Source organism: Poecilia reticulata, linkage group LG21 (genome assembly GCF_000633615.1).
Source record: "Poecilia reticulata strain Guanapo linkage group LG21, Guppy_female_1.0+MT, whole genome shotgun sequence".
Classification (NCBI taxonomy): domain Eukaryota; kingdom Metazoa; phylum Chordata; class Actinopteri; order Cyprinodontiformes; family Poeciliidae; genus Poecilia; species Poecilia reticulata.
Window position 1 is genome coordinate 785,161 of NC_024351.1, and position 11,228 is coordinate 796,388.

Consider the following 11,228-nt stretch of genomic DNA (forward strand, 5'->3'; position numbering starts at 1 on the left):
AAAAAGTGCTACATCAGCAGCAGCTTAAATGTCTCCCAGAACCAGAACCACTGACCCAGATTCTCTTCCTGCAGGCGTCTTCACCGCCCCGGTCAAAGGTCTCTACTACATCCRGGTCACTGGAATCGCCGGTCCRAMCGGTGAGCTGCACGCYGGGCTGAWGAAGGACRGACTGAACATGTTCGCCATCTACCACAAAGCAGGAACCCAGGCCGGCGCCTCCAACGCCATGGTGCTGGCTCTGGAGCAGGGAAACCGGGTCTACGTCCAGCTGTGGGCCGGGAAGACCATCGCTGACCAGGGCCGCCTCAGCACCTTCACCGGGTTCCTCGTCTTCCCCATGTAGGCCGAGCCGCAGACGCCCTGAGCCTCCAGGAAAATCATCAAAACAAGTACCGTCATGCAGAGACGGATTCTGTCCTGGAGCCAAACGAAGCGACAGAAATAAAAGCTGTTAAAAACAACAACTTACTGCTGGAGGGTTTTCTTCTTCAGGAATCAAAGGGAAACTAACAGGAAGCCGGTAAACAGGATTTACAGATAATTATTCCAAACTTGGACAGGAGTAAATTGGCTCCACTTCCTTCCTGAGAGTCTGAATGAAAACCTGAGCAACATTTCAGGTTCTTTTCTTCCTTTTCCAACATTTTCATCATAAAAACCATCAATTACGTCCATGATGTGAAGAATTATAAGAATTATGATTAAAAAACACACCAAATTCCCCCAAAATAGTTCTAAGTTTTAGTTTTTTCTACATCAAATTTTCATAAAAAGTTAAATAAATCAGCATGTTTCCAAAGATGATTTATTACCAAACTGGATTTTTTAAAAAAGCACAAAACTGAAAAAAGAGAAGAGATTACATTCATCACACTCAAATAAAAGACAAACTTCCATCAGGTTTTTTATTTTATAATTTTAATTAGTTTGAAATGTTTCATATTTTAACTCAGAGGAACCAGTTTCCCCTCAATCTACTGACTTACACTGTACATTAAATACAGTTTTTAAATTTCTGAGGTTTCTTCTTCATTTTCTATCATAAAATATTTCACGTTCTAAATAATCAATACATTTTTATGCATTCGATAAAATAAAGCTTTATCCGAATAAATTTAGCTTCCAGCTAAAGAGTAAAAAATAAAATCTGATTTATTTTAAGCACAAAATTAATTTATTAAAACAAATGTTTATATATGCTGCGATGCAAACAGGAAAATAAATCTACTTTCTATTTATTGCTTATTTCAGATAACAGTTTTCAGTCAGGGTTTATGTCTCTTTTTTATTTTGTGCTTAAAAAACTAATTTCTCAACAAAACAAAAAATACATCAGCTTATTTTAAATAAATTGATTTTATGCATCAAGTTGTGAGAAGTGCTATAATTTCTCAGTCCCCGGACCCGGAGAAGTCCGCCTCTGTCCGCCGGCCACCAGTCGCCGCTTCCCGGCCTGCCGCGCTCCGGTGGGTCGGCAGGTTGGACGGATCCTCCGCGGTGACAGACGCGGGCTCGGTGGGAGTCACGCCCGGAGACGTGACGCCCTGCGCGGCCAGCTGGGCCTCAGAGGTCCCGGTGGAGGAAACGTGGACCGAAGTTCTGTCAGGTTTAATATTTCCCTGTTTTCTGCCAGTAAAGTTCATAAAGTCTTTATTATCATCAGGCAAACAATTATTATTGCAGTTATCTGCGCCGCATTTCTTCCCGGTTTTTGTATCCCTGGTTCCGCCCCTGGTCCAGTTGCTGCTCGGACCCAGCGGTCCGGAACCGGGCGTGGGTCTCCAGAAGAAGCCGTAGTAAACAGCCAGGATGACCGCGGCCAGAGACACGGCCAGGACGTAGCCCAGCACCGTGGCGAGTCGCACCCACTTCCTGTTGGCTCTGGCCAGCAGCTGCGCCTTCTTCTCCCCGGTGTAGGTGGCCGGCTTGCGGCGTCCCGCGGGGCCGAACCCCGCAGTCCAGCTCTTCTTCTCCCGCATGCTGCGCGGCGGTCACGGAGACCCGGATCCTCCAGGACCATCCATCATCCCGCTCTGGACCCGCAGGAGGCGCGTCAACAGGTTTTAAACTCAGACTGTGAAGCTGAAATGGGTCAATACGAACCGGAAGCCCACCAACTCTCCAAAATAAAAGCCTTTTAGTTACCACCGGTGTTCCCTGCATGTTTTAGTTCCCTCCCTGGTGGTAGCAGCTCAATGTTCTCAGGTCTCTAATGAGCCGTCATTTGATCCAGGTGCGTTAAACCAGCGAGAACTAAAAGATGCAGGATATTGACTCTAACAACCACTGAATTAAAGCGATGCGAAAGAAACAAGATGGCGGCAGGTTTTAGGTTAGCAAAGCTGCACCTGAATGGAGAACAAGACTTCCGGGACAATGTCCTGTAGAGCAGAGGTTCCCAAAGCGCGGGGCGCGGTCCCTACAGGGCAGCAGGAAATTCACAACAGAGAAGCTGAAAAATAACACAAACTGAAGTTCTGAAATGGCCTAATCAAATCTCAGACTTCATTTGATTATAACGTGTCAAGTTGCTGTTAATAAAGTGTTTTGTTTTTTAGATTTAGACTTGGAGACGAGTTCTTGGTGCTCATCAGTGTTTATTATCATTTCTCCAGTTACATCAGTACAGGTTCATGTTCAAACTTTTATTTTGAAGGGCTCTTTTAAAGGAAATCAACAAGTGAAGCCATGTTGACTTTCAGGAGATCTAAGCTAGAAAAAGTGTTGATCAAAGTGCACCAACAATAAAATCAATTATTAATTAATATTTTTACTGATATATTTATGAAATCAGAAAGTTTTAATTATTTTGAAGCTAAAATCTTTTGCTTAAAATAAACTCATTTCATTGTGAAGGAGGAAACCAGCAGCAGAACTCGGTGATGTTTCAAAGCATCAGCAGCAGGTTTGGTTCCAGAACATCTGAAAAATAAAAACAGATTGAAATAAATCAGTCAAAGGAAACATAAACTTATGCTGTACATTAATTAATTAAAGTTTGCTGCTTTTAAATCTAATATCATTGAATCTGGAGTTAATCTCAACTTCGTGAACTTCACAGTTTCTTATTTGAGTAAAAATGATGCAGCTCTTTTGGTGAAAATATCCACCATTAAATACACGGATGTTATTATTTTCTTTAGCTGAACTCAGTTACAGGTTGAAACTCTGTGAAGTGACTTGAAGATAAAAGAAAAACAAATAATTGAGCAACGATCAAATTTCTGGCAACAAATTCAGAAATTTTGTGATTAATTTAATATATTTAGAAGAAAAAACTTGGACTTTCTCTGATGTCAAAAAGTTGTACATTTGCAAGAAAAATAAATCACATTTTCATGATTAAATGCAAAAATTGATTATATTAAAACTAGAATATTTTGTGACTTTATAAAGTCATAAATTTGTAAGAAAAAAATTATTTTTGCTGAGTTTGTAAAGTCAGAAAATATCAAGTTAAAAATCATCAGTTTAATTGAGACAATTTGACTTTTTTTTCTTGCAAATTTAGGACTTAGCATCAGAAAACCTCCCAGTTTTGGCCTCTAAATATGTGAAATTAATGTCAACATTTCTGTTTTACTTGACTGACATTTACTTATTCAGCTCTGGCCACATTATTCCTATTTGGTGACCTACAACAATTTACAAGATAAATATATTTAGCATATATGTAAATATGTAGCTAGGGACTTAAATATTTAGTTAGCAAGCTAAATATTGTTGGTGTGAGATGCATATTTAGCTTGGCAAAATAAATCTTTGGGTTGAAAATTAAATGTTTAGTTTGGAAAATAAATACTTAGTTTGGAACTAAATATTACTTTAACAAAACAAATATTTAATCTGAATCTTTGTTTTCAAACTAAATATTTAGTTCAGACTTAAACATTTAATTTGGACCAAATCTTTAGCTTCCTATACATTTTTAGTTTGAAAGTTAAATATTTGGCTTCCAAACTAAAAGTTTAGCTTGTTTAGTTTTGAACTCTGATATTTATAAATGTATGAAAAACAATGTGAAAATAATTTGTGGCTGTTTGCAGGAACTCACCTGGCCGGTCGGCCTGCTCAGTCGTCCAGTCCCTTCTTGGAGGATCCGTCCCGGGTTTTGGCTCTCAGCTTGTTGACCTGTGACTCTGCGATGTCTGCTCTCTCCTCGGCCTCCTCCAGTTCATGCTGCAGCTTGCGCAGCTTGGCCATGTTAGCGTTGGCCGCCTCCTCCGCCTCCTCGGCTGCGTGTTTGTAGGACTTGACCTTCAGCTGCAGTTTGTCCACCAGGTCCTGCAGGCGCGCCATGTTCTTGCGGTCCTCCTCCGTCTGGTAGGTGAGCTCCTTGACGCGGCGCTCGTACTTGCGGAGCGCCTTGACGGACTCTCCGCCCCTCTTCTGCTCCGCCTCCAGCTCGTTCTCCAGGTCTTTGATGCGAGCCTCCAGCTTCTGGAGCTGCTTCTTGCCGCCCTTCATGGCGATCTGCTCGGCTTCGTCCAGCCGGTGCTGCAGGTCCTTGATGGTCTGCTCCATGTTCTTCTTCATGCGCTCCAGATGGGAACTGGTGTCCTGCTCCTTCTTGAGCTCCTCGGCCATCATGGCCGCGTCAGTGATGGCTTTTTTTGCCTTCTCTTCGGCATTGCGGTTCTCCTGTATGGCGTCTTCCAGCTCGTTTTGCAGGCTCAGCAGGTCGGCCTCGTGTTTCTTCTTCTGGTTGATCAGGCTGGTGTTTTGGGAGTGCAGCAGCTGCATCCGCTCCGTCGTGTCGGTGAGTTCCTGTTCCGCTAGCTTGCGACTTCTTTCCGTCTGCTCCAGTGCGGCCCTGACCTCCTCCAGCTCGGCCTGGATCAGGTTACTGCGGCGCTCCAGCAAACCGATGTTCTCTCTCAGGTCATCGTTGCCATGTTGGGCGTCGTCCAAGTGGAGCTGAGCGTCTTTCAGGAACGCCTGAAGGGTCTTGACCTGCTTCTGGGCGTCTGCCGCCTGCCGGTTGGCTTGGCTCAGCTGGATCTCCATCTCGTTGAGGTCGCCCTCCATCTTCTTCTTGACTCTCAAAGCCTCATTTCTGCTCCTGGTCTCCGACTCCAGAGAAGACTGAAGGGACTCGAGCATCCTTTGGTAGTTCCTCTTCGCCTGCTCCGTTTCCTCGTCTTTCTCAACCAGTTTACGCTCAATGTCAGCCTTCATTTGGTTGAACTCCATCTGCGCTCGCAGGATCTTGGTCTCTTCGTGCTCCAGTGAGCCTTCTGCCTCTTCCAGCGCCGACTGGAGTTCGGCCTTTTCTTGCTCCAGCTGCTTCCGGATCTTCTCCAGCTCGTGAGCGCTCCGGCCGCCCTCCCCAAGCTGTTCAGTGAGGTCAGAAATCTCCTCCTGGAGGTTTTTGTTCTCTCTCTTCATTGTCTCAAGTTGATCCAGGGATTCCTCATAGGCATTTTTCAGCTTGAAGAGCTCAGTGCTCAGAGAGCGAGCTTCCTTCTGGGAGGCCTCCAGTTCACACTGCGACTCCTCAAACTTCTGCTTCCACTCTGCGAGGATCTTATCAAAGGTTCTTTGCTTTTTGTCCAGCACTGCCGAGGCTGCATTGGATCTCTCCAGATCCAGCATGAGGTCTTCAATCTCATTTTGGAGGCGGTGTTTGGTCTTCTCAAGGGAGGAACATTTTGCGTTCACAGCCTCGATGGCCTCTTCGGCTTCCTGTAGTCTCTGCACCAACTTCTTCTTTGCCTCCTCCAGCTCCTCTGTTCTCTGGATCCCATCTGTCTCGTATTTGGTTCTCCATGCTGAAACCTCCGTGTTGGACTTAGATAGAGCCCTCTGCAGCTCAGCTTTAGCTTCCTGCTCTTCTTCGAACTGTTCCCTCAGCAGATCGCAGTCATGCCGAGCAGACTGCAAAGCATGTGCGAGGGCATTCTTTGCCTTTACCTCCTCCTCCAGTTGTCTGCGCAGGTCTTCCACCTGCTGGTTGTACGAGTTCTTTCCCCTGGTCAGCTGTGAAATCAAGCACTCCTTCTCCTCCAGCTGGCGCCCCAGCTCTCCGTTCTCAGTGAGTAGTTTGGCCCTCTGAGTTGCCAAGTCGTTGGTGGTCCGCTGAGCCTCCTCGTATTTGCTCTTGTATTCATTCATATTGTCTTCCATTGTGCGGCACATCTTCTCTATGTTGGATTTGGCCTTCACCACGCTCTCCATGTTGGAGGCCAAGTCGTCCAGCTCTAGTTTCAGCTCCGTCTTCTCCTTCTCCAGTTTCTGCTTCACGCGCTGCAGGTTGTCTATTTGCTCCCCCAGTTCGGCGACGCTGTCAGCATGTTTCTTCCTCAGTGTGGCGGCGGTGGCCTCGTGTTGGAGGGTTGATTCCTCCAGCTCCCTACGCAGCTTCTGAAACTCAGCGTCTCTCTTCTTGTTCATCTCCACCTGGGCTGATGTGGCTCCGCCGGCTTCCTCCAGACGTTCGCTGATGTCCTCCAGCTCACGAGAAAGATCTGAGCGCTGCTTCTCCACCTTTGCCCGCGCTGCACGCTCAGCATCCAGCTCTTCTTCCAGCTCCTCGATTCTCGCCTGGTTTTCTTTCAGCTTCTTCTGGAGCTGAACTGAGGCAACCTGCTCATCCTCCAGTCTTGAGTTGATTTGACTCACCTCAAAGTCCTTCTTTTTGAGTTTCTCCTCCAGCTGCTGCTTGTCATTCTCCAAGTCCATCAGAGTTTCCTGGGTCAGTTTCAAGTCGCCTTCGAGTTTCCTTCTCGACCGTTCCAGGTCCATCCTGACTTTCTTCTCTTGTTCCAGTGAACCCTCCAGATCATCCACTTGCTGCTCCAGTTTTGCTTTAGCTTTAGTCAGGCTGTTGGCTTTGTCCTCTTCACTTTGAAGGTCATCCAGTGTCTGCTGGTGGGCCTCCTGTAGTGCCTTTTTCTCTTTGGTCAACTTCAAAATGTTCTCATCCTGAGACGCCATCTCTTCCATGAGGTTTTTCACTTTATTCTCTGTAGCATGCTTCTCCTTTTCCACCTTGGCTAAAGTTAGCTCCAGGTCATCGATGTCCTTTTTCAGCTCAGAGCACTCATCTTCAAGTTTGCGCTTCTTGGCTGTAAGATCTGCATTCAGCTCCTCTTCATCCTCCAGTCTCTCATTCATCTCTTTCAGCTTGGCCTCTAGTTGGATCTTACTCTTTATGAGTTGTTCACACCGTTCCTCTGCATCTGTCAGAGTGTCCTGTTCAGACTGTATCTGTAAGGTCAAATCATTCTTCTCTTGGAGAAGAGTCACTATTTTCTCTTCGAGTTCCTTCCGCCGTCCTTCAGATTTCTCCAGAGCCTCCTTCACCTTCTTGAATTCGTCCTTTATGTTGGCCATCTCCTTCTCGGCCTCTGCGCTCTTCAGAAGTGGTTTAATCTTAAAGAACAGCTTCATCCAGGGCCAATTCTTCACACCCAGAAAAGATCGGAGGTTCCACTGAATGACCATCAGGGAATCCCTGCGCTCCACAAGTTTAGCAAACTTCTCCCTCATCAGGATCCCTCTGGCATTGGCCTGAATCCTGGTGATGATCCGAGAGAGTTGCTCATCGCGCATCTCCTCAAGTGTCCCCAGCAGGCCGGCTTTGAAGAAGACTTTCGTGTGGCCAAACTTGTACTGGGTGTGATCAATGTCGAGAGATCCCAGCAGCTTTTCTGCGGTCTTCTTGCAGTCGATGAACTGACCTTCTGGGATCGCAGAGGCATTCAAGATTCTGTAGCGTTGCTTGAAGTCGCCATAGAGTACCCGGTTTGGGAAACCCTTCCGGCAGATCCGGATGCCTTCCAGGACGCCATTGCAGCGAAGCTGGTGCATCACAAGGCAGTTGTCCATGACCCCTGGAGTTTTCCTCTCATTAGGAATCAGACAACGGACAAAGTGGGGATGAGTGGTCTTCAAGTTAGTCATCAGCTTGTTGAGGTTCTCCCTGTGGAGAGCAGACACTGTCTGGAATGAAGAACCTTTCTTCTTCGCTCCTTTGCCACCTGATTTTTCACCACCATCAGCTCCTGAGTAGCTTGAAAACAGCAGACTCAGCAGCTTTAGAGAGGATTTCTGATAAAGTCCAACCACGGTTTCATTCAGAGGGTCTTTATTTTTGACCAGCCAGCCGCTGATGTTGTAGTCGACTGTACCAGCATAGTGAACCAGGGCAAAATGAGCCTCTGATTTCCCTTTTGTTGCCCTCGGTTTCTCAAACATCTTGTTCTTTCCCAGATGATTATCATAGAGCTTAGCCTTAAAGGTCTGGTCACTTGCTTTGGGAAACATACACTCCTCTTCTAGAATCGAAAGAATCCCCAATGGCTTCTCGATCAGGTCAATACAGGCTTGGAGATCCATCCCAAAGTCAATGAACTCCCATTCAATCCCCTCTTTCTTGTATTCTTCCTGCTCCAGGACAAACATGTGATGGTTGAAGAACTGTTGCAGTTTTTCGTTTGTGTAGTTGATGCACAGCTGCTCGAATGTATTGAAATCAAAGATCTCAAAACCAGCAATGTCCAGCACTCCTATGAAGTACTGACGGTGCTGCTTGGTGTCCAACGACTGGTTGATTCTCACCACCATCCAGTTGAACATTTTCTCGTACACTGACTTGGCCAGTGCACCGACGGCATAGTAGACTTGATCCACACTTTGGCCCTTGGTGACATATTCGTTTCCAACCTTCACTCTGGGATGGCACAGCCCCTTGATGAGATCTGCAGAGTTGAGCCCCATTAGGTAAGCTGATTTATCTGCAGCCTCGGTACCGTCTGGTTCAGCCTGCTCCTCGCGCTGCTTCTGTTTGAACTTCAGGTTGCCGTAGTGCATGATGGCACCGGTCAGTTTGTAGACGGCTGTTTTCTCCTCAGCAGTGAAGCCAAGAACATCGAAGGCGCTGTCTGTGGCCATAAGCTCCTCAGAGTCGTTAATGGAGGCGACCGTTACCTCTCCTTGGGAGATGTAGCTGTAGTCATATGGGTTGTTGGTGATGAGCAGCAGATCCAGCAGCTCAGGCTTCTGGTTGGACAGGATCTGGTAGAAGATGTGGTAGTCCCTCTCAGCCTTAAGCTGGAATGTAACACGGGACTTCTCCAGCAGGTACGTCTCGATGTCGGCCGATGACAGTTTCCCACTTGTGCCAAAGTGAATCCTGATGAATTTTCCAAAACGAGACGAGTTGTCATTTCTCAGCGTTTTGGCGTTGCCAAAGGCCTCGAGTGCCGGGTTTGCCTGGATGATTTGATCCTCCAGAGTCCCCTTGCTGCTGTCCTTTTTGACTGCGCCTCCAACTGCAGCGATGCTGGCGAAGTACTGGATGACCCTCTTAGTGTTCACTGTTTTTCCTGCACCAGATTCTCCGGTGATGAGGACAGACTGGTTCTCCCTATCGGTCAGCATGTACTGGTAGGCGTTATCGGAGATGGAGAAGATGTGAGGGGGCGCTTCGCTCCTCTTCTTACCCCGATAGGCTGCCACCACCTCTGAGTCATAGACTGGGAGCCACTTGTAAGGATTGACGGTGACGCAGAAGAGCCCAGAGTAGGTGTAAATCATCCATGCGGCGTAGCGCTCTTTGAGGTTAAACAGCACCGCCGGCTCATGGAGGAACGTAAACATCGCCATGTCTTCGATTTTATCGAATTTGGGCGGATTCTGGGGATGAACATCCGAATCCTTCACCGTCACTGTCGTGCCGTCTTCTTTCTTGACGGTCACTGTGTTTCCTTCTTTGCTGATGATCTGTCCTTTTATGTACTCCACTTTATCATCCACAACAAAACATTCAGTCTTGATGTCAAACTGTCTGGTCTGAGCCTCCAGGCGCTCCTTGTCAGACTTCCTCAGGAAAGGGGCAGCTTTCCCAAACTCGGCCATCAGAGCATCACCCATGGTGGACGGTAGACAGAAGAACAGCTGGAGAACAAAACGTTTGACTTCCACTCCCTCTGCAGAACTGCAGCATGGTGAAGACGACACAGATTTATAAATCCTCCCTTTGGACCAAATTAGGAGATGTCTGGTGAGACGGAAGCAGCTGCAGATCTAAATGTGTCTTTGAACGCACCATGAGGGCAGATTCTGGACCTTTGGGTGTTGCAGTCCTTTTGAGGGGAACCAGAGAATCGCTGCTTATCTGCCTGCTGATAGACAGTCTTCATTTAGACTCCAGTGTAGCTCTCAAACATCTCCTCTAGTAACTACGGAACAAAACATGATACAAAATAATGTATAAAGCTTATTAGAATTTATCTTTCATTAGCGATTATTAAATCTTCCAAAAGTCATTTGTGCAAACTGAGATTTAGATTTCAAGTTTTATCTGATTTGTCTTTATTTTTTTTATGCAACTTTGATGAATCACATTTCCATACAAAATATAAATTAAAGAAAATGACCTCAAATAACACAAAAAATACTCTTATTTTCAGTTTTTCTTTCATTTTACAAAATTTAAATGAACTGTATTGAATCTAAAAGATATTTTCAAAGTTACTTAACTTTATTCGATCATTTTTCTATTTATTTCGGTGGATAAATGATATCAACTCAGAAACAAGAATTGATAATTATCTTTTCTCTGCTCTTTAAAATTGTATTCACTTTTTGACATTTATAAACATATTGATCATATCGCTCTGCGACAGACTGGCGACCTGTCCAGGATGACCCCCCTTTCACCCGAAACGTTCGCTGGAGAAGCACCAGCAACAACCAGAAAATGGATGGATGATCATATCCTGTTTCGGCTCATCTAAAGAGGTTCTTGAATGTCAATTATTTTTCTTTACAACACAAAATAAAAAAAACCAAAACATTTTAAAATGAAAAGGGAAAACATATGCACAATAATAAACCGCCATATGGAGCTAAGTTGGGGCAATGAAACTTATTTGAAAAAAAATTAAATTCAAACTGAAAAAAATAAATGTAAACTGAAAAATAATTTTGAAATAGAAATATAATTTCTTAAACTGAAAAAATCCTGAACCTGAAAATTGGCTTCTTTCAAGTTGCCTCTTTTATCTTCAGTTTCAAAATAATTTTTTGATTTCATTTTATTGTCATGATTTAGCCCCATACTGTCAAGTTTGTTTAAAAAAAATTAACAGAAAATAAATTTTTAAGCTGAAATTAAAAATTTTACCTGAAAAAGACACTGAATTTGAAAATGCAGTTCTTAGCTATTTTTTCAGTTTCATACTTCATGGTCCTAATTTAGCTCCATACAGCTCTATAGA

General features: G+C 45.1%; 2 protein-coding genes across 3 annotated transcripts in view; one reads left to right on the forward strand and one right to left on the reverse strand.

Moving 5' to 3' along the window:
- Positions 1 to 386, forward strand: part of LOC103457127 (complement C1q-like protein 2) — a 9,253-nt gene extending 8,867 nt beyond the window's left edge. The window contains exon 3 of one of the 2 annotated variants that reach the window (XR_532387.2): positions 75 to 161. Coding sequence is in view for 1 of the 2 variants with exons in the window: in XM_017302195.1 (XP_017157684.1) it covers positions 75 to 346 (272 nt within the window). In the remaining variant the exon portion in view is untranslated. Of the gene's footprint in view, positions 1 to 74 lie in introns of both variants that reach the window. The other variant, XM_017302195.1, reaches the window with a different exon arrangement.
- Positions 387 to 2,580: 2,194 nt separating this feature from the next.
- LOC103457126 (myosin-6) lies at positions 2,581 to 10,015 on the reverse strand. Its single transcript, XM_074186843.1, has 2 exons — positions 4,058 to 10,015; positions 2,581 to 2,925 (listed from the first exon to the last, which is right to left on the reverse strand). Exon 1 carries the CDS (start codon positions 9,877 to 9,879, stop codon positions 4,075 to 4,077), a length of 5,805 nt encoding a protein of 1,934 aa, XP_074042944.1. The 5' UTR covers positions 9,880 to 10,015; the 3' UTR covers positions 2,581 to 2,925; positions 4,058 to 4,074.
- Positions 10,016 to 11,228: the final 1,213 nt, after the last annotated feature.